The following is a 24432-nucleotide window of genomic DNA, read 5'->3' on the forward strand; positions in this document are numbered from 1 at the left end:
TCTGCTGTGCGAACTCCCAGCTGAAGATTAACAGGAAATAACTGTAAGAGCACATTTTTAAGGACGCATATTTTTATGTCCTGATTAACTGCAAAACTACCTAGTATACTTAGGGTCTCCTCTTTGTCTGTGTACAACAGACACCACATTTGCAGAGGATTTTTGTATTTTTTTGTCATTTTTTTTCCCAAGACACATTAGTTCTGTTTCTTCCACTGACACTAACTGCTGCAGGTAAATCAAACTGTGTCAATTAACTCATCCAATAACCATCACACAGATAAACTCATAACTATGACCATCACACTGATTAAAACTTCCACTAATTTTTGCTACAAAAAATTTACAAAAATATTCCTCTCTTTTCAGAAATTTTACAAAAAACCCAGAAACTTTCATTTGTTCTATCAATACTGAGCCAGAATAATCTTTTGCACCAAAATCAATGAATTCCTATTGTCAAATGTGCTGTACTTTTGAGAGGAATACATCCACAGCTTATTTTTGCAGATGCAGTCATACTATAAACAAATAAGTGGCAAAGAAATAAACACAAAGCAATTCGTAGAAGCTCGTCAAACTTACAAATTATTTTAAAATTAGAAAGACATTTCTTACTGATCCTACATAAAGTATGTAAATTCCTATTCTCAAGATTAATTTAACCAAAATCAGCCAAACTGCAAGCCATTAGAATAATTTCATTTTAAATTCCAACAAAAAAATCCATATGAAGTTCTCAAGTTCCAAAGTCTCAGTAGTTTACTGTCTTAATGCTAACAAAGTGTTATTCAAAACAGCTGTCTAAAAGACAAGTCTTTTTTCAATAAAATTTTGAACTGAGTAACAGAAAAATGTTACATAAATACTTATAACCCAAATCACCTTCTGTGAACCCAAATCACAATAAATTAACAATTCCTGCTGATGTGGACGTTGTTTGCCTGGACTTCCGCAAAAGCCAAACTGGCCACAGTTTCCCACAGCCCTCTGGACAAACTGGCCACATACAAACTGGTGGTCTGCAAGATGGGTACAAAACTGACACACAGACAACACTCAGAGAGTGGTGATCAGTGGCTTTCACTAAGGCTGGCAGCCTGTCACAAGTGGAGCTCCCCAAGAAATTGTGTTGGGCTGCACACTGCTCAACATTTTCGCAAACATTCTGGTTGATGGGTTGGAAGGCACCGTCACCAGGTTAGCTGTTGAGGTGGACACATCAGAAGGGAACACCATTTCAGAGACCTGGACAGGCTGAAAGGTAGGGCTGCAAGAGCAGTGTGAAGTGCAGCAGAGACAAGTGCACAGCCCTGCTCCTGGGGTGACATCCCCAAAGGGCCCAGCACAGGCTGTGACCTGCGTGTCTGGGGACAGCCTTGCTGAAAGGGACACAGAAGTTCAGGGGACAATGGCTTGAACCAAGTAACTGGTGTGACACTGCAGCTATGAAGGCAAATCAGATCCTGGGCTGCAGCTGCAGGGACATTGCTGGCAGAGGGACAGAGGGATCACCACGCTCTGAACAGAGCTTGTCCAACAGCACCTGAGGCATTGCATCTTTTCCTTGTCCTCACAATTCAAGGAAGACACAAAAACGAACAAGTGGCTGCAGAACCATCCCTGTCAGGAAAGACAGAAGGCGCTAGGCCTTTTCAGTGAAGGGGAGAGAGGACCTCATGACAGTATTTCAGTACCTGAAGGGCCATCTACAAAGGGCACAGAGTCACTCCCTTTACAAGGAGCCACATGGCCAAGACAAGGGCCAGTGGGTGCTAGATATCTTCATCTAAGCTCCTTCCCATGAAAGAATAGACTAGATGAACTTCCAAGGTCCGTTATAACCTGGCTTGTTCTGTGATGCTATGATATGAATTTGAAAAGCTGAGAGTAATATATGAGGAAATCAAATCCCATGTCTGAGACTTCTGCTAACTAAGGTGAATACATGTGAAAACAAATGGTATTTTTCCAGAAACTTGTTTTCTATCTTCAAATCTTATCTTCAGGCATAAATTTCTTTGCTTATCCATCACTCTGTAATAATTCAAACTCAGTGAATTTTGATTAGACTGGGAGGAGGAAAAGAAGTACTCAAAATAATCACATTTATACTAGTTTGGTCAAAAAGAACTAAGAATCATTGGTCCAACCCTATTTTATGGAACCACTGCACTAGATCTTTCAGGAACCTGGTCATTACACCATTACATCAACCCAGGCAAAGCATTGCACAGGCCAGCTCTAACTGCAATGAGACTGAAGCAAAACAAAAAATTGTTTTTGCAATATTGTAGCAGGAGTCATTAGGTATCCAGAATGGACTGAGTCAAGTATTTTAAGAAACAAGACAGCATCTGGCATTGTTGCAGCAGAGTGTTAAGGATATAGGATACAAATTTAGTGGACAGTGGAATTTACAAACCCTGTTGCCCATTAAGCAGATTGTTTTCACATAAAAAGAACCACTCCCATGAAATAATGCCTTTGGAATTATTTTCCTGTCAAGATTTTTCCGTTCAGATTAAACAAGTTCTATTTTGATCCCTGTGCTAATATGAATCATTTTCACATTCCCCAGAGTAAATGGAAATGCCACCCATACATATAATTTTTCAATAATATTCTAAACACCAACCTGAAATCAGTTTGTGATGATGGCAAGAAAAACTCAGTGTTTGTTTCAGCAGCTGTTTGTTTGAAGGACTGCTGTTTAACTTCCTGCCAGCACCCCACAGCAATAGTGAAGGTGGATGCTGGCATCGGCATAGACACGTAGTAGTACCAGCTCAACATACCTGTAAACAAAAGAATGTTTGTACAGACTCATGAGTCTTACAGCACATGTTAGGTACTTGACATTTTCATGTACTTGAGATTTTGGGCCAAACCTCCCACCTTACATCCTGGTATTTTGCGGAGGAAATAAAAATAATTGCACTGAGACATATAAGAACAGTTGTATATAACCACTGTTATTCTGTGGATTCTGTGCTCTGTTTGCTTATACATGCAACTTTGCTCTAACTGCTGCTGTCTTTAACTGTAAATAAATCATCCATAAGTGGGATGTTACTAATGCAACTTAAAATAATTGTACTGTTATTGCCTAAGAATTACATCAGACATGAAATCTAGTCATACCTTTAAATACATACACACACACAATATTAAAATTAAACTCTTTCAACCTAGTATCTACCATCTTATGTTGTCTTGTTTGTATTATCTCACACAACCCAAAACCTTTCCTTTGTGTTCTGGGTAGTATCAAACTGATAGGCAAATTTTAACAAATAACACTAACACTTGTGAATTGGACCCAGCTATTTGAGGTTCATAATATGTCAACCAGGCAGCAAAAAATCTAAGTTTAGACTCAGATGAGACATTACCTAAGTCAGCAATTTGGTCATGTTACCCCATGAAGGTTCTAAAACAAGACAAGAATCTATTAGAAAGTAAAAATACGCTAGGTTTTATCATAATAGGAACACAATGTGGGGAGACAAGGAGCATGATATAGGATTTGTATGTACAAACACATTTTTATAAGGTGGAGGATGTTTTAGAACAGCATACTTTTCATTAATACAAATGTTGCCTAAATTTTCTGTTTGTCCCTTTAAAAAGATACAGTTTAAGAATCACATGCATGTATTCATTTATGATCATAATACAGTTACTACACCATACTAATAGATTAATTCTCTTGAAAAGAGCCTAGCTTGAGTTACAGTCTGATGAATCATGTGCAAATGTCTGTAGCTAGGGCAACGGTGGAAACACACAAACTTCAGTTTTTTTGAAAGAACCTCAGTACTTGATCTTTTGCAAAAGTATTCTGACTAGGGCTATGAAACACTACCAAAAGGGAAGAAAAAATAAAAAAACACAACTAAGTGGAGACCACAAGGCACAGAGGAAAGGAAATAGACAATTGCTGCAAAGCATCACTTGCGTTCCTACCTTAATGACCAAAAAAGGTCCAAAGGAAGGACAAAGAAGAAAATCTTAATGTTTAGCCTCAACAAGTTTTCCACCTTCTATTTAGTATAACAACACAACAGCATTTGTGAAGTCTGAGAGGCAGATGAAGTCTTTGCCTCTTATATGCACTAGAAAGCACTTAAACTCCTTCATCCCAGTTCCACTTTAGGCAACATTCACCATCAAAAGCCTTTTGTCAATATTGTCAGGTGAACATATATCACTCTTATAATTTTCCTAACCTCCTGTCAGTATGTGAGCAGAATGGATTTATTTGCTCCAAGTATATTAAGGAGGATAACTTTGCCAAATTTCACTCCATGCTTTTTTTCCTTTTCCATTACTATTAACTTCACAAAGCTTCAAATAAGCCCAGAAAAGCAAATGCCATCTTGAGAGATAAAGGTTATCCAGAGCAACAATAGTATATTACTTCAGAATACCAAATTCCTGATGTGCAGACTTTCATTGATAGACACTGTGCTAGAGGCCCAAGACTGCACACACTGTAGTTAGTAACAACTTTGCCATTATCTTGCATACACACAGGAAAAGGCTCAGAGGTTCTGCACTTGGTGTTGCATCTAAATGCTATAAAGGATTACAAAATGCTCCATGTAGTTATGTAAAAAGCGAAAGTTATACAAAAGTTAATTGTAAAATCTTAAGAATTAAATAACGCCAAAGAAAATTCTAATTGAAAAATTGTCATATATCTTCAACTATGTTATGAAAAAAGCACGGAAGGCAAAAAGCAGTTACAGAAAACCGTTCCAAATGGCATGGGATATAAAGGAGAAAACTCTCACAACTCTGAGATTGTCTAAAAGGAAAGGGTGTTGGCCTGTACTATGCAAACAGAGATCAGAGAGGGTTACAGTGAGAAACAAGTTTAGTAAGACAGGCTAGAGCAAGCAAGAGGGTTTTTTTCTAAAGAGCACTCCACAAACAGCTTGAACAGAATATCTAAAAGGAATGGCAATCAGATTAGCAGTCCAGGGAGAAGAACAGCACGTACTGCATTCAGAAATTTATACAAATTAGCAAAGAACTCATGCCATTTAGAGCTGACTCAGTGCAGAAAGAGTGAAGGTACCAAAGCCCCCTTTACTTTGCAATGATTTTAGAAATCATGTGAGCTATGGATCCTCCCAGAGCAAGATCCAAGTTTTATAATGTCTCTGCATATCTACCCAGGTCTCAGTCCATTTCCTGCAGTGCTTTTTGATACCTTCTGCATTCATACTCAAGAACTATGTAGAACACCTATATATTTATCCTACAGTTGTTGACTGAAATCACATGCATGGGCACGACAAGTGAGTTCTCTCTACAGAACTACAGAATCCTTCAGACTGGAAAATAGTGCATTTGCTGATCAGTGACTGAAAAGGTCTTTTTACTGGTGGAAGTTATCTCTGGAGAGAAATATGAAGCAGCTGTTTCAAAGACATCTTAACTAACTCACTGACCTTGTGTCTACTCTCACAACTGGTAAGATTGTCTTCCAGCCTGACCTCTCCCATAACTTCACTTCCTTCCTTAGATGGTCTTTATGTCAGTGGGCTTTGTTTTGTTTTCCTTCATCTGTATCCTATGATGTATCCTAGCACGTAGATTGGGATCACAAGCTCCACGCACCCCCTTTTTGCTGCTCACCCTGTCCTCTGGCTGCACCGTGCTTTTCAGTGTCAGCCTTGGAGACAGCTCCATCTCTAGGATAACAGAAAACAGTGCAGCTGAAACAGGGATGTGGCCTTCCTTAACAAACACAGCATTTTGTACCATAAAAACATCTTCAGACTAAGCAAGGACACACCGGGAAAAACAAGAGTTTGGGCTGGGGTTAGTCCATGGGAAAAATAAAGTAGATCATCCTAGTCCTTCTACTTGAAATTCTTTAAAAATTGTAATTCCTATACATAATTACTTTAGGCAATTATAATATTTTCAAAGCATTTTGTTATTTTCTCCACCCATAATTCTGAAAATATTTTTTCTTCAGTTCTGCAAAGAAAATATATTGTGTCATAACGGCACTAACCATGCAGCAACAATCACCTATTCTATGAGTTGAAGGTGAAAAACTTTCCATGCAAATGTTTAACAGGAGAAGGAAATCTTAATCTATTTATAATTGTGCAAAAGAACAATTTAAAGATCGTTTATTTCTCCTACTTGAAATAATAATGATGAATGATGTAATTACTTCCTAGAATCTTTAATGCATTCAGCTATCTTTGAGATCATTAAAATCATTTGAGTCCTGCAGAGTTCATTATAACTGAAAAAAAAAATGCCAAAGCTATATCTGTTAATTCCAGATGCAAGAACATTATGAACATTTTTACTTAGCAGCATATTTTTTGTCAAATAGTTTGCACTAACACAAATACAGATGATGTTTACTATTTACTAAAACCCACAAAGTTCAACTACCTCTATGGAAAAGGAGAGAGAGATAGCCCTGCACAGCAATAGATACATGAGGTAAGAGCTAGCGCTGTTATATAAACTTGCAGTTAAATAACTAGTTATGTAGAAACTACTCCTTCGCTGGAGCACCAGGATTAGGAGCCCTCCATCTTTCTTAAATGCTTTGTAAATTGTAGAAATGTTTTGATCTCATCTGAAAACCAGAATTCCCACAGAGGTCTCTCACATTCATGCCAGAGCATTAGTTCAGCACAGGTTCAGAGGGATGAGTACCACATGACAAGCTCTCAACTACCCTGCTGTAGTCCCTGACACATGCTGGAGATCAATCAACAAACACAAGTACTGCACTCTTTTGTTTTGCCTTGTGGAAAGCGAGGAGCACAAGCAAAGGCAACTGTTGCTGCTCCTAAATACATCACAGGAGCAGTGGCTCTTCTAGCACTTCATTTTTTCTCAGTACCAGCATACTGCTCACTTATAATTCAAATGTCAAAACAAGATCAAGGATTACATGGTAGAAGAATAAGCACAGGATAAACAAGCCAGACTATTTCACACTTAATGGCTGAATATCTACTTCTTGAATATGAATTGAACAAACAGAAGGTACTTGTGACTGACTGTATTTGCAGCTTCTATGTGTTACAGTAATGTGCTGAAGGAAAAGAAAACAAGTGTAGAAAAGTAAGTCTAATGTTTAAATGGCTCACATTACACACACATGTAGTGGTCCATGTCAAGCTTTCTCCCAAAGGAAATTATTAATTGAGTTTTTCTGATCAACTTCTCTTCTCTAAACGTTCCATGGAGAATGCAATGTACTTTAAGCACTTTTGATCACACTCAAATATGCACACTTCTACTTGTGTAAGTATTCCATCACTATTCTCAAACAAACATGGCCTCCCTCTATCTCTAAAGATAAGATCAAACACAGTTTTGTAGGAGGCAGAATGCAAAAATGGCACATATGGGAGGAAATACAGACTCTTGTCAAGACCTGCAAATACAAGTGGTAAATGAGGAATCTCCATATGAGAGTACACCTAGCCCAGCTATGCACTGGATTACTGCATCCGTACATGTAGAGATGTGTGCCTGTAAAGCAGAATGCAGCTCTCTAAAAACTTGAAGGAATCAACTTTGCTTGCTGTTCACTTACTGTCTGCCTGCATACTGGTTTTATACACGACTTTTAAAGGGAAAAATTATTCCGCTAACTTGTAATTCTATTCAGAATACATTTATTCACAACCATTTACCAAAATGCTAGTTCTTTCCAATAAATTGCATTTTTATAAGATTTTATTATTCTGTCAGTTATGTATAATTTTATAAATATGCAGCACAGCAACAGCATATTGTATGTAAACAACTTGGCAAACTTATTTCAGTTGAAGGCCCTGAAAGGCCTTCTGGTGTCTCTAAAGACAAAATTTTAAGTTGGATACATTTCATGTACCTTCCAGAATTGCCAAACAACCATATCTATGTGCACAGGTTATTTAAAACAACAGAACATTTCAAACTTTTTAAAAGTCCTATTAATTAAACTCATGAATTTGTATTCCTAAATGCTTTAAGAATTTATTCAAGGCTTTACATTAGCACTTACACAATATTCCTCAGAATATTACTCCTTTCCCTTTTTGCAGCTGTATTAGTTTTGCAAATTTTTACAATTCCAAACAGCTTGCTGGTTTTTCATTTCCAGCTGTATGTAAGCAAGACAATGAGGGTCTCTCATTTAACTAGTTAAACACTGATGGAAAAGCTGTTATCCTAGCAAGTCAAGAATGTTCTTGCTTTCTCAATGCTGAGACAGGAACATATTATTCTCCAAGGGAGCTGAGCAGCTAATCATGGCAGTTTTCCATATTTCAGCAGTTGAAACAAACCTCAGAGGTCTCATATACAGCCAAATATAACCAGACAATTCTGTGAAAATAAACTCACTGATGATTCTCAAATCAAGGAGACTTTCTCTTTTTCTTCCGCTCAAGAATAAACCTGCCTATTTAAAGGGGAAAAGAAGATAATTTCCCCAGAAAAGCTTCATTCTAACCTTTTCTTATATGCTACTTATCATCAGACTACTCACACTAGAAAACACTGACCCAGTTTTACAGAATATCTCAAAACTCATGAGAACAAGACATACTTCATTATATAAACATACAAGACTTAAAAACTTCCTTCTCCATGAAAGAAGTTTAGATAATAAAGTATAATCAACACAGAAGAAATGCTTATTTGCTTAATGTTGAAAAAGGTATGTTTTATCAATGCAAAAACCCCCACAGAGATCAGATTTCAGGGCACTGAACCGATACTCTTCAGCTATTCCATGTATTCCAGGCACCAGTTACAACACAATGGCTGCTTCTGATCCCATGCTGAACTATGCTCAGACTGGAGAACTAAAACTGAAAGATAATTATCTACCAAGGCCTGAAGTTGTTGAGAGGTACTTCATAAGGTACTCCCTCTACAAAAATCAAGTACACCGTGATTAAAATAAAGCAAATTTATGAAAAGTTAAATCTAGGTTTGGAAACACAGGTGGGGGGGAAAGGTAAGCAGCACAGTGAAATGCAGAAGTGTAGATATTTTGAATACTTATGAAGTTATGCTGAGGCCTTGAGCAGGTAACTTTTCCACAGAATGACACGGAGATTATAGAGAGACATTAAAGTGTTTTTAAGGGTAGGAAATTCATTCTTTAACAAATCATGTACTTACTAAGCTTGATTTCTAATTATAAAAGCATTGAAAATAATTTGCCCTAAAAAATGTATTTCACCTTCTTGAAGCTGGACTGGTTCTGCTGAGTTTTCACCACTCATTAACACAACAAATCCTGAAGCTGCTCGGACTGAGGCTTGCCATGTTGACAAGGCAATAGGTGGTTCTTGGCATGGGAAGAGGGCTCTGTTGTTTATTGGTGATCCCATTGTATAAACACATGGCCTAAATGGAAGGAAAAGAGATTGGAGTTAAATTACAATAAGACTGAATTAAGTTCTATATAAAAAATCAAAGATGCTGTTGTACAGAGGTGGTTTCTTTCTTTAGCTTCAGCTCTTCAGGTTTCAAAACCCATATGACATGAACCAATCAAAGTACAATCTAAGTCATTTAAGAAAAGAAAAGCAAGATTACCACAATACCTTCAAACTAGAAAAGACTAACTCCAGTCTTTCCCTCTCCTGCTTTTGCATTGAGTCTTCCAGCCTCATACAACAGCTTCAGTTGAACCCATAAGGTCAAAGAAGGCTTCTGAGTATCTTCTGATGAAGCCATGGCAGGGCTCCCCCAACACTTGTGACACCCCCTTGCTATCATCCCAGTAGTGCTTTCACTACCACGAATCCAGTCTCCTGGATTAACAACCTGGAGGCTCATGCATACTCAGCAGTAGGTCTAGTTTTCAGTCTTCCTTAGTCCAAGCCTCAATAAATCCTGACATTTTTACATTTAATCTTAGAGCACCCTAGCTCACCTGTCTTTGTGAATTTCAACCACAGGGTACATAACAATAATTAATTTCTATCCTATCAGCTCCAGACTCCTTCTTGATTCTTACATAGCAATCTTCCTTGTAGTACCACTGCTTTTGCAGTTACTCTAACCCCCTCCCCAGAAAAACTTCTCAGTCTACCATTCCTTTCCAGTTTCAGCTGCAATATTTCATGCCAGTAAATTTCTTATTAGCCACTGAGCTAAAGCTGGGAATATAATAAAGCCTTTCATTAGCTCATTCTAACTTGCTATCACTGGTAGATGGACTTAATGATTCTTGGTTTACTTATTTTGTTGCATTTTCCAGTTTTATCTAAATTCCTATTACTTGCATAAATAACACCACATATCTTAAGGGAAAAAAAAGCTATTTTTTCAATTATAAATGATATAAAAAATCCAGAGTCAATAGGTTTCTAAAGTAAAAGAGTGAAAATCTTGAAAGCATCACTTCACTACACTGAACTTTTAAAAACCTATGATATTTAAAGCTAAATATTATGGGAGCAAAATGCATTATTTTGTGAATCCTCAAGGCTAAAAATGATCTCATCAGTATCCTTCAGCAATTGAGGTGAAAGCTTATTAAAACACTTTAAAAAGTAGGAGACAAACTGTTAGGGCAAAACTGATTTTACAGTGGCTAAGATCTTAGCATTTTATTTACTCCCCTCCAAACTGCTTTTCCTTTCAAATTATTCCTTCTCTAAAGCCAACTCCAAACTATACAAGAGAGAAAGAACTTGGAAATACTGACAATCATAGATTCAATATATTCTGAAGATATTTTTGCCCTCTTGTCATTGTTATCTGTGCTACTAGATCCAGTGCTGTATTGGCACATTTAAATTACTGTGGCTTAAGTAATGCAGGCGAGCTGATCTTCCAGCAAAACAGGGTTAAGTAGTCCTATTGCTAATGCACACAAGCAGAAAAAGAAAATAATCTAACTTTCCCCATCATGTACCAGAGTGAATAGAGTACGACCAAGACATCAAGCGAAGTTCAGGTAACTGCAGTGGAGAGAAAGACAATTGGTTATTTTTTAATAAAACACAACATACATCTAAATGTCATAGACCACTAATCTGCATGATTTTTAATTAACTTGGTTGGAATTAAGCTCCTAAAACTGAATCTGTAACCAACTCTGATATGCAAAAAATAATTGACTTTTCTCCTGTAAAAACAAGGAGTGCATGGCAGTGAGTTCACAGGAAAAATGAAGAACCTGTTTTTTCACCTTCCAGGAAGACCTGCTTCATCCTAGTAATGTTAGTCAAGAGCTACTGGGCTTATTATTTACCCTAAAACCCATACATGTTGGGAAGGCATGAAAAGGTGACTTCTCATTCATGAAAACTTTATCAAAATACACAGGTTTATAAAAAGCGATCCTAGTAGAGGAAAGGTGGGATTAGTGATTACTGCTACACACATTTTCCCAATGATTTGCCACGCACTGCGAAGGCTTTTTGCCAGGTGCCATTAGTACAATCCACTCTTAGGAGCACTGCAGGAGGTCTTCATATTCTGTAGAGGGAAATGCCACAGCGACAGAGAAAACTGGCTGGCAGAACACTGCTAAACTAAATGTTATGATGCTGTGTTGAACACAATTTGTACATTACCGGGAATAGACGCTACCAAGAACATTAATGTCATCTGCTCTCAGAGAGCACTTTTACCCGCAGACCATAAGGTATTTTACAGATAATGTCAATACCATTTCGCAGATGGGGAAAATGAAACTCAGTGAACAGATATGCTTAGTGCTAGCACTCAAACTGCTCCTACAGGCTTAATTCTAAGCCTCCTGGTCCAGTAGCTTTTTTCCCCTTAAGACATTTTAATGCTAAAATACACACAGAAAAAACCTACCACAAAAGCACAAGCAGAAAGTGAGTTAGGTAAGTGGAGAAAGACTGGTCAAGTACATAATCTGTTCTTCAGAACTAGGACTCCTTTCCACTCCTCACCCATTATCATACAATTTTTGTTCAGGTGTACTTATTAACTTCATTATTTCATACCTAAATATACCCAATTATTTCAGTCTACTAAAAAAATAGTAATGAAACAGACATGTTCTAAATTTTTAAAGAACACTATCAGAAGAATAATTATATCAGCCTTTAGTTAGATATTTCTTATACTTCTTTTACAGTGGCAATTTCTTTTTAGAGCGTACGTGAAAGTGCACTAGTTACTAGTTACTTTAGGATATCCACTGCAGGTGACAATTGTCTTTCTTTGGGGTCAGGGAGCACAATTCCAGCACATAAGAAAACCAGAAATATAATTCTTATTCTGATATGATCAGTTTCTTCATTTGATCCGGAAAAATAACCACCTAACCTAAGAATGTGACAGAATAACAAAGACGAATAATTAGGTTTAGTAGAGATTCCCCACAGCTGAGGATAACCTCTTAGGATTTGGTCTGTGACCTAGCAGGATTTTGGACAATCTTGTTCTATGAAATATTGCCTATGAAGAAAACCAAATTCTTTACTCCCTTCCTGCATATTTCCAGCTGCCAAGAGCACAGAACAATGCTACCTCATAACACTGAAAAGCAAACATCTATTTTCATAACACATTTTTTAATTTGTAGTAAATAACCTTGCAAACCAACCTCAGTAGTACTTTCCAAACACAACTTATTCTCTTCTATTCTCTTTCCCCCTCTGCTTTCCTTCTATTAGATTAGTTCCTTAATATGCCTTCTGACCCAGCTGTAAACACACCTGTCATGATACCAGTGATGGAAGTAACCAGCATCCAAGTTTAGAGAGGTCGAAAGTGTCCCGTTCATCAAGTGCATTTTGGTAGGCTTCCTGGTCATTCCTTGATACTTTCCCTCCCTCCCTCTTTCCATTAGCACAACTTTGCCTTTCCATCAACTCTGTGGCTGCCTTTTTGTTTGGCCCCAAAAGCTCAGATAGGAAAATGCTGAAATTCCATGTTCAGTTCGTCTACTAAAAACCAGAAGTGGGTCCTGCTTTGTTAACATGTTTGTATACACATATCTAATCTTGCATAAACTCATCCCACAAAGGTTTTTTTCAACTGGGGTTTATTTTGTGTATTATAATACATTATTCTTTAAAACAAATAAAATGGAAGTATTGATAAAATTGAGCATAGGCTAAATTTCAAAACATTGTACTGTTGTTAAATTACAGGAAACATTGGAAATGTTTACACAATGTGTGGACTTCATTATTTATTTTTCTTCAGGGTTGGAATCACAGTATAGACTCCTTTGGAAAAGGATTTGACATCTGGTAAAAAAAAAAAAAAAAGGATAACAGACAGATAAATTGGAAAAAATTGAAGAATTGCCCTATGGCAATATGAGATTTACCACTATGTTTATGGGCTCATCGCATATAGAATTTGATTTTAAAAAGATACCAAGAAATATTCTAATGACTGTGCCATGAAAACTTATTTTCTGACAGACATTAATTTTTGGAATACCCTACACAGGCCTGAGAATAAATCAGTTTATACTATTTTATACCATCAAACTGCTGGATGCATGTCAGGCCTGCTTTTTCTGCTCCATTATTGATCCATAAAATTCCATCCATTTGTGTACAGCTGCCATGATATCTCACTAAAGTAAAAACAAGGCTTTGCAGTGAAAGGATCATAAAGAGTCAAAACTGTTCATGATTTAGATGTCTAAAATTAATATTCAAATAATCAAAACACACAGAGGAGGATTCCTGTACCAGCTGAGCGTTGCTAACATTAGCTAGTAGGGCAGCTAGACACAGACACACGATCATGGGCAATTGCTCTACATTCACATGCAGTAAAAATCCAGAATTTTTGGATATAAGAGGACTATATCAAGTTAAATTTCCTAAACTCATACCAGAAATAACTCCTTGGGGAGTGAGGAAAGGGAGGGAAAGAAATAACAAACACAATTGAGACATTTCTGCGTTTGATGGTACTTACAGTTTAGTAGCAGAACTCCTTAACCACCACAAATACAGTCAAAAGGCCTCATTTTCCTACCAACATAGATGCTAGTGAAAAGAATTCATTTACATGAATATAACTGAAATAAAAGATTATAATATATCTCTGGACTGAGAAAGAAAAATATTAATTTAGGTCAAATTTCTTCCTTATCTTCCAACTTTGTTCCTGCTTTTCAGACATCGTAAAGAAATAACAGCCATTAAAATCCACCTTTCAACATTGCAAAAAAACAATTAGAGATGTAGAAGTCAAGAGCAGATTGTAGTTTCCTTTTTATAAAAGACTTATATTGAAGATTTCAGTACAATACCATGTCCTTTTCACTAACACTAGATATAATGCCAATTCTCCTTTCAGTTTGCAGTTCATTTGCTATCATCAATGTTCTTAACATTATAGATGGAGGAGATTTTGAAAGTTGATTATGAGAGACTAAACAGGAAAAGATTGTATTTCTAAGCTGATTATGATATTGATAAAGGACTAAATATAAAGTAATTCTATTAAATGTTATGTATATTGAACTTTATGCTGTGTAAGCCAGGAAGGAAAAAGAGCACAAAGTAACCTGTCATTTATAGCTTTTCTTTCCCTAAATGATAATTCCTCATTCACTCCATACACTTATTGAAATACACACAAGTTACTTACTCTCACTAAGAGCAAACACAATCACAAAGACAGGCCTGAGATCTTCAAGTCCATTAGGGTTTCATGAGCAGAGATTGTCTGCTCTCCTACAGGACAGCAAAAGCATTCAAACCAAGGATGAAATGAAAACTATAAACTATGGAAGAGTGTACTCATCATCGTTGCTCAGCAATTATAAGATTCTCCATTCTTGCACCTTTTTAAAATTACTGCACACAAGGCTTTTAGTAAACAGTTACATACCTGCCACTCTGGTCTGTAGTCCATGTAACAGATCTTCCCTCTGGTTTGGTTTTGTACCATATTCTTATTGCATGAGGAAAGTCTGCTGGAGTCCGAATTCCTGATTTCCTTATCTCCAAGCTCCAGGTGCCAGTACTAAACAGAAGCTCCCCACAGCCAGGTGCCTGGCTACAGTGAGTAAAATAGTGTAGCTGTTCCTTCCAGCGATCCGCAGGTAAAGTCACAAGTTCATGTACAATCAGATTCCTGAGATTTTCCAGCTCCTTTGAAGCATCAGTCAGCTTGGCAGACCTTGTAAATTTTTCAGTGCCTGACACAGCAGCAACATCTACCTCTTCAACCTTTAGCACAGATAAATCACAGCAATCCAATACCAGGAGAAAATCCTTGTTTCCATGATTCTCTGTGTCAGAGCAGTCCTTTGAACTAGAAATCCCAGAAGCCTGTTCACTGTTGCTATGGTTACTGTTTTCATCAAAAGTAGTTTCCTCCTCTTTACCACTGACAGCAAAATCACTATATTCCCTTTTAGATAAACAGGTACTCACATCTTTCAGAGGAACATGGCAGGGTTCAGATACTCTCATTTTACAGGTTTCATCAAACTGTGACTGGCAGCATTCTTTGCCAGCAATGCTGGTTTGCCTGTACTGGCTCCCCGTCTCAAGGAACAAAACTATGCTGCCCTCAATAACTTTACTTTTAAAATCCACATCCAAGTCCAATACATAGTGCTTTACAAGCATGTAGCTAGTATTTGCCATTAAAGGCAAGTCATCCTTCATGGGGTCTAGCTGTGTCTCCATATTCATCTACTGGGAAACAGTTTCACAAATTCTGATATATGATGACTCCAGAAAGAGAATATTCAGCCTCCCAGTGCCAAAAAAAATTCTGAATAAGATTAGAATATAGAAATCGTAGTTTTTCCACTTCTTGCACTCTGTAAAGAAAAAAAAAAGAAAAGAAAAAAAAAAAAAGAGAGAAAGGAAATAATCTCACAACCATTTCTGAAATGCACTGATTCTAAATCTATTTAAAGTCCATCTGCCTTTATTACAACAGTACAGCTAAAGTGTGATTGGATCTCCACACAATGGCATCAGGCTAGAATGGCATCTGATTGCTTCAGGATTTGCTGTCAAGGACCAGTGGTTGTATTTTTCAGATAGGAACTCAAATGAAAGTATTTCTAGACAGCTTTTATAAACCACTAGAAACAATCAAATGTATCCATCAAAAGATAGTGATATATTTCTACTGAGATTTTAAATAACAAGAGTAAGTCTAAATCACCTCATAGGTCTTAAATTTTTAGAGTAATAAATTCCCATATACAATGATTTTCCATAGATTAATATACTTTCCACATTACAACCACTCTCATATCAGCACTTACAAGAAAATGAGCCAATTTACAAGGACTGCGTTTCAACTATTCCTTTGAGATTGCTCATGAAGATTTTTTTAAATCTATAATTAAATACTTCAGGTATATAATTACATTTTTGTAGCTGGAAACTCACAACACTCAGAATGGCAGAGAACAAAAAGTCTCTTCACTGGAAAGTACAAAAATACTTGTACTTTTAGCACAAAACACTAAAGGCACAAAATACTGAAATGCACCAACATTTTTTGCAACAATAGGCAGACACTCATCATAAAATTAAACTGAAATGCATTCTCTGTTTTGCTACGACCATTGAGCCAAAGTCGTACAATTTTGCCCACTTTTAAGTCCTTTCTATTTGCTTCCTAGATGAGGAATAGAAGTCAGAGGATGAAATACAGACAGTTTTCTCCCCGGCATTTCAGTGACACTCACCATGATAGGCAGCCAGGCCTGCTGCTAAGTGCCTGAAGAGAACAGATACTCCATTGTGACATTATTTCAGAGCTTTACGTCTCATCATAGACTTCACCGTTCAGAGCCAATTTTTATATAGTTCCCAGAGTCATCACAGAGGGGAACTCAGACTCCCCAAAGACTTGCTATATCTTTTTTGCAGGAATCCAGAGCATGTTATTAAGCTACTATCATTAAGTGAAAGACTCAGGGTAAGAGCTGTCCATACAGTTCCCTAAACTAGTTTCACACAAAGCACAAAAACATAGCAAGTTATCTCCCTACCTCAGTGGCTTTCCACCTGTCAGAAACAGCTCTTTCAGGGCTGTCTATGAAGGCAAGCTGAGAAAAACCTTCCTTTTAATTTTTAACAATCTTTCAGTACTTCTGCAAACATACCAGGGCAACAAGGTCACATCAGAAGATTCTCTTTCACTCAGTAAATACCTCAGTAAATTCAGGCAACATGAGCAATACATCTATGATGCCTGTGTGTAATGCTGTACACTGAAGCCTGGATTTTTTTCTGACTACCAAAAGCTCATGACTGCTAGCAGGTCAAATAATTACTGGTGATAGAGAAAAGAAAAAGTGACTTGGTGGGGAAAAACCCAGCACTGAACTAACATTCAAACTCTGTTTTGCACAAACACATTTTTAATTTGAAAATATTTATAATATAATACCAACACCTTTTATAAAATGTGAGTACTGTCGTACAAGCACAATTGTAGGGAGGAGAGGCCAGCCTTGGAATGAGGCAATTAGGGAAGACCACCTGCTATACTCCAGGTCCTGACTGGGTGTGTACAGCAGATGTAGGCAGCCTCTCCCCAAGATGGGCATGGAGAAAAGACAAGAAAAAAAAATTAAGCTGTCTTGCAAATACAATAATCCTCCATGCATTTCAAGGCACTACACTAAACTAATTTTCTAAAACTGCAAAAATTGATTGGTTTTTGTATTCTGTAGAGCTGTTTTGGGGTTTTTTTGTTACCAAATGGAAACACTAAATGAAAAGGGAATGAGGAAATAAAGAATAAGAACAGAAATATACAATTTTAGGTATAAGAATACCAAAATATCCTCCCAGGAAACAGTGTTCTCTACACTTTCAATAAAAGCCCAGAATATTTTTTTTTTCTTTAAGCCACTTTAAACAAAAATAATTATCTTCAACCACAGAATTCCACAATATTTACTAAATTAAACCAAAAGGACTTAAACATAGGATTAGTTAAGTCTTCTGGTACATAGATAAAATATTCATACAAAATATTTGTCAACATTAAAAATAGTACTACATTTAAAGTGTACTTTCATTATTTTCTCTACAGATACTAATTTATCCTAATTGAAAAGGTTTTCTCTAATTATATTCCAGAAGACTTAGTGTACCCTCTTGTGTGTTGGTGATATTACCCCTCTATGCAGTAAATCAGCTGAGCATATATGCAAAAAATTTCACTCTCTAAAATTACAAGTCATTATAGAATATGAACAACATACACGGCCTTTAAACTATTCTTCCAACTTCAGACTTATATCAGCCCAAAATCTGTAGAAGTATAATCAGTGCTTACATAACGTGTTTTCAAGATTTCTTTTTAAAGTAAATAATAAAGCTGCAAAACAGTTGTGCATTTTAAACTTGTTTTATTTAACCTGCTTTTTATATGACAAATTCGATGGTAAAAGGATAAACTTTTTGAAAACACATAGCATTTATAGTGGAGAAAAATAAAAAACCCAAACAATTAAAAAGCCTGTGTAAGATTATCCAGAATTCAGAGCAATTGAGTAGACGTATTTTAATGCATTTTTGTGACAGTCATCTAATTAGAAGCTCGAAATATAATCTAATGTTTCATTTGGGCTCAAAGTCATGTTACATAAAAATTAACTTGACATGAGATGAACAGATGCATTGCCATGAACAGCACTGCTAATTTTATGATATTCAAATACATGGATAAATGTTTGTGTCCCACACAAGATGGGTATCTTCTCTTCCTTCAGGCTCTGGTTGGCTTAGCAAATACTGGACCTCAACCACCTCATGAAATTATCGGTTTTATTCAAGAAGAAAAGACAGGAATAAACCGTTTATTTGGATGCTGAAATAAGACAGTGGACAATTAAATAGACAGCCTTTTTATTATCAAGGAAAAAGTAAAAGATCAGGGCACTGAATGACCATACACACAACCTCTGTAGCAATGAAACAAATGACACAGGAAACCTGAAATAAAAAGCAAACCTGAAGTAAAGCCAAGTAAAAAAAAAACAAAAAAACAAAAGGCAAGCAAAAAACAGTAAAGGAAGGATGCACTTCAGTAAAATAGGAGGATAGAAATTAAAACAGAATGTAATATCAGAGTTAAAAGGTAATGATCTTCTCTACAAATTTTTGAAAATTACTTCTCTCAAAACATGTAAATGAAGACGACAAAATTATTTATATGTATATATATACATATATAGTTATATTTGTTTAAAGTCTAGGTATCTGTACACTTGCTTTCAATCAGTAATGCTAGTTCAACAGTGTTGTAAAACAACATACTGATCCTTTGTTGGAAATATAGCATCAGACTGTCCCTCATGGGTCCAACGTGACTAAACCACCAAGATGATATACAGAGAAAGTATGTGTGCACTCACAAAAGAAAAAAGTTGTAATGACAGGTACTAGGAACTGGTGTGGAGTAACTGTGGAGTTACTTCAATGGGCTATTATTACACAAACTCATGAGTTTGTGTAATTTATAATAATAATACACGTTATTTTTACACAAACTCAGGGAATGAATTTGTGTGCGGTTTGAAAAACAGATGAGCTGAGATAGAAATGTGCACCGTCTTAGGGCTTGATGCCTGATACTTGAGGAGGAAAAAGGTAGCTGTGCAACTATCCAATATGTAAACCCCATGCTCTTCTTCGTGTAGACTATGACATCTTTCCATGAATATGTGATAATTTTGGGAGTTTAACTGAACAGGCTGTAAATAACAATTTTATTTACCATTTGAGTTGAACTGCATTTGAATAAATATAATTTTATGGTATCTCTTCTTCAATCAAGTTATCCCAAAAATGTAAAAAAAACATAGTATCATTATCCCTCCAACATGACTACTACTGCAGGTACTAAAATATGGCCTATCAAAATCCTAAGCAGAATTAATAGAAGCTGCAATGCTACGCACATTTGCAAGTCAAGCCTAGGTAAACAAAGAAACTATTCTTTCCCACAAAGGAAAAACTCTTTTCAGATGTTTAGTGACAAATTAAGGAGAGATTGAGATGGACTATAAAAAACTCAACTCTCACACTGTGTACAATCACATAACTAATTCAGTCTAACATTTATCATTCACTCTGTATTTCTTTTCATTGGTCCTTAACAGGTAAAGAGAACAAATTCTAATCATGGTGTTGATATAATACAGGAAACATGCTACCTCACCTTCTGAAGGAAAACCCTTCCTGTACACCCTGAAAGTTCTCTGCACATATTCGAGTTTGGTGTATGGAAACAGTACATCTCTTAGTACTTCTATTGCTTTACTACTGCTTCATACACAGGCTGTTCTGAGAAATATTCTTTGGATTTGGTTTGGTAAGCTCGTCACTATTTTACACTATTTTACACTATTTTACACTGTCCTAGTCATATATGTGTATGTAGGACATACACATATATCAAGGTACTCTCATCACAGAAAAGATACATTATTTTTGACATCTTTTTTTTAAATACATCTCTTATTCAACATCATCTTCTGTAATATTTTTTCCTATATTGCACTAATAATATGAGGATCTGCTTTTCATTTCTGTGCAGTTAATACATTTCCCCTTTAGAAAAGGAGGTTCACTAACTGAACTCCTGGCATGAAAAAAAAAATTAGAAATTGTAATGCTGCTACAAAGTTCTGGTGATAATTTCATAAACAGTATTCCATGTCATAGTTCCTCTACACACCGATATGTAAAAAATTACTAGTACATTTTAAAGATAGACTTTAAATTTAATGCATCTTTATTTTTAAATGTGCTTTTAAAGTACATTTTGTAAGCAATAAAAGTAATAGAATTACAGGGAAAGCCGATCATTTGGTTATATGTTTTAATATTTTAGAAGACAGATGCTAGCAAAAGAAGAAACAGTAACAGCAGATGGTGGCCAACATGAATAGAGCCAATCTTGATCAACAGCACATAACAGAGTTGCATAAAAGACACGAAGAATGGGAAACAGGATAGATATCATCCTTTGGGGAATTATAGTTGTATAACATTGTTTTCTACTCAATACAAAAAGTATCAGCCTGAATTGGAAACACAGGTCTCTGAAAGCAAATATGAGAAAAAAAGTTTCCAGGCAACATAAAACACAGTTGCAAAATAGGTTGCAAAAATTAAGCTTCCTAAAAATAGCTACAAGAAAAAAAAAAAAAAAGAGGTCATTTTTGATAGGCAATACACTGTAACTCATAATCTCAGGTTTTATAGTTAAAAGGAAAAAGGAAATTAAGAAATAGGGAAGAACTTGGAAATACTCTGTACAGTGAAAGCTGAGGAAAAAAAAAACAAATGAGGACAGCTTAACTACCCAGAATACCCATTTCAAATGGTGAACCAGGAAGGGGAGGAGAACCGTTATACAGAGGAGTCTAGTTAAACTTGTAAAAGCAAATTAAAAACTAGAGTGATCAATTATGATACCTGATATTGATATTTCATTATTCCAAGAAGTTATTTTGAATGCTAATAGCTATCTTCTCCAGTCTAACTCCACTTGAACAGTAATAATCTAGATGAGAAAATTAGAAAGCCCTCTGAACTTGCTGAAACGTTCATTAGAGGCACTACTATGTGTAAGCATGTGAAAGGCTTACAGACTTTAAAAAAACCCAAAAAAACCCCACCTTGAAAAACAGAAGATGCATGGTCATTAGAGATGATGTCATAATATAGTGCCAGGAGCTAGAAACACACTATCAAGAATGCACTGATTTATCTATTCACTTTCCAAGCACACACATGTAATTTCACTGCACTCCTGCTACACCAGGCAGTGAAGGACTGTCTTACATGTGAGGCTGCCATGGCTTACATGACTGGGAAAGGCAGGCACAAAACACAGTTGCCTAAGATAGTCCTGCATTTTGTCATGAAAGTGTACGCCAAACATGAAGCCTACATAAAATACACCTTGTTTCAGATGTATTGAAAACATTGCTGTTGCTTTTTGTGCATTTCCAAAATCATAGAAAATAAAAATGAAAGATAAGTCCATAGATAGGAGATAAAGTCTCCAACCAATCCAAGCAGCTACAGCTCTGTACATGATATCTGCCAAGCCCTGGAAAATTCCCAACATGGAATTATTGCAAATATTTGAATACATAAACCGGTTAATGCCTTACAAACCAAAGCACTATTTTTTATTGTGCACAATAATAGAGTTGCACAAACTCACACACAAATGCTGACACAAGTATCAGGCATCAAGCCCTAAGATGGTGGCCATTTCTATCTCAGCTCCTCTGTTTTTCAAACCGCACACAAATTCATTCCCTGAGTTTGTGCAATAATAATAATGTATATTATTATTATTATAAATTACACAAACTCATTATTATGAGTTTGTGTAATAATAGCCCATTGAAGTAACTCCACAGAAATTTATGCAAATTGAGTCTTCTAGCAAACTAAGAAAAGTCAGATGACCTTACCAACTTAGCTAAGCTTGTTTGAAGATACTTCTCCGAGCAGATGATTCTGTCACAATCATCTGCTTTGATTAACAGTAAGCAGAGACAGCTATTTCCACACACAGTCACTTGAACACACAGCCTGGCACGTGTACTTGAGCTGGTAACATCAGCTAATATCCTATCCTATCTGCAAACATAGATCTCTGAAGCACAGAGACCAACATGTTTGTTATGTACTCACTGTATTCTTCAAAAGGTGTAGAAGAATTTTAGTGACACAGACTTTCCCTACGTGCCACTGGCCAATATCCAGACACTTTTAAACACCACCTTTTTATATCAGGAAAACAAAGCCATGTTTGGACTCTCCTCATTTTCAGGCAAGCATGATTTTCTTCATTTGTACAAAAAAGCTAATTCAATTGCTTTCAAGAAGCAGGTGTTGGAATTGAGGCTACAATGCTATCTACTTAGCATTTAAATAAACTTAAAAATTAAAAAAAACACCTTTTGGATAAACATTCTCTTTAATAATTAGAAGATTTTTATAACTAAGGGCATTTAAGCTGCTTTCAAGGCAGCTTCTTATGAATCCAGGTTTATACATTTTCCACACAATATAAGACACTAAGAGCTTATTAAGAACTCAGCTTTGACCATTAGTATCAACAGTAATTTTACTCTTTAAATACAAACATGTATACATTATTTTTGGCAATTACAAACTTTTTTCCAACACACACATAAGACAAATACCTAAGAGATCTTAAGCTGTTTAAGGCAAGAATGGATTCTATAGATGAAAATAAGGGTAAAACAACTAACAAAAACATTTGCTCATGTTAAACTATCTTAAAGCAATCCAAATTAGAGAACTTACAGACCTCACACTGCATCACAAGAAAAATAGCACATTTTGTAATAAGGCTTTGATGTGAAAATTAATTCAATCACTGATATCCCGTGACAAAACAACTGGTAACCATTCCAGAAGTCTCCTTTTAAGTCTGAAAACTATAGGAATAATGAGCATAATGGAAGACATTCTTTATCAACTACACTAGCAAGTTAGCAGTGAGGGAAATTTATTTCTATGATATGAAATGATAAGCCAAGAGAGAAAACTCCATTTTTTAGCTTAAATAAGTAGAGAAATACCAAAAAAATGATGTCCCCTTCTGCGCCCAAAATACTAATTCCCAAAAAAACCCATCCAAGACGAAAAAAGAAACATAACTTAAAACTGGTAAAGGAAGAATATCCTGATATTGCTCTTAACCTATTTTTACTCCATTGACAATTATTTGTATTACAGTAATGACCAAATACCTAAAATAATTAAAGAGAGACCAAATATGTATTTCACAATTTTCTGCCCCCAAATTTATCATTACTTTATTTGTGACAAAAACAAAAAACCCCACAAACACAAAAAAACACACAAACACAAAAAAACCCACAAAAAAACCACAAAAAAAAGGAAACCAAACAAAAAAAAAATCCCCAAAAAACCGTTACCCAAACCCAAAGTGAAAAAACAAAACAATAACCTCACAAAAACAAACCAAACCCTATGACCAACATTTGTGTAAGAACAGAATTTTCCAGTTTTTATTTTACAAAATGATTTCAAGGTGGACATGGGCCTGGGTAATTTGCTATACCCAACCCCACTTGAACAGGTACTAGATGATCTTCAGTGGTCCCTCCAAAGTAAGTGATTCTATGGAGATGCTGAACAGCATTAAAGAGGCACAGAACTACCTTGGATTTTATTTCCATTCAAAATACACAAGGAAAGGTTGTGTGTGACTGGCTTTCAGGACATGGAGCAGCATGGCTGGTGATATTCATACATAGGAAGCACACAAATAAAATCTGTGCTGAAACAAAATGTCTGTTTTCAACTTAATGCAGCTGTTGTTAATGAATACCACCTACAGTGTCAAGGAGCTAAATCTTTAAGGCTGGAATCAGAAAATGTTGACACTGGCAAGCTGCCTCAGCCA

General features: G+C 36.1%; 1 protein-coding gene across 25 annotated transcripts in view; it reads right to left on the minus strand.

Moving 5' to 3' along the window:
- AOPEP (aminopeptidase O (putative)) overlaps window positions 1-24432 on the minus strand; it is a 191831-nt gene that overhangs the window by 166734 nt on the left and 665 nt on the right. For all 25 annotated transcript variants that reach the window (XR_015280671.1, XR_015280672.1, XR_015280670.1 and 22 more), the window contains exons 2-4: window positions 14848-15790; window positions 9233-9399; window positions 2639-2798 (exon numbers count right to left, since the gene is read on the minus strand). Coding sequence is in view for 11 of the 25 variants with exons in the window: in XM_086868364.1 (XP_086724490.1) it covers window positions 2639-2798; window positions 9233-9399; window positions 14848-15659 (1139 nt within the window). In the remaining 14 variants the exon portion in view is untranslated. The remainder of the gene's footprint in view (window positions 1-2638; window positions 2799-9232; window positions 9400-14847; window positions 15791-24432) is intronic.

This window comes from Cyanistes caeruleus, chromosome Z (genome assembly GCF_971803275.1).
Source record: "Cyanistes caeruleus chromosome Z, bCyaCae1.hap1.1, whole genome shotgun sequence".
Lineage (NCBI taxonomy): Eukaryota > Metazoa > Chordata > Aves > Passeriformes > Paridae > Cyanistes > Cyanistes caeruleus.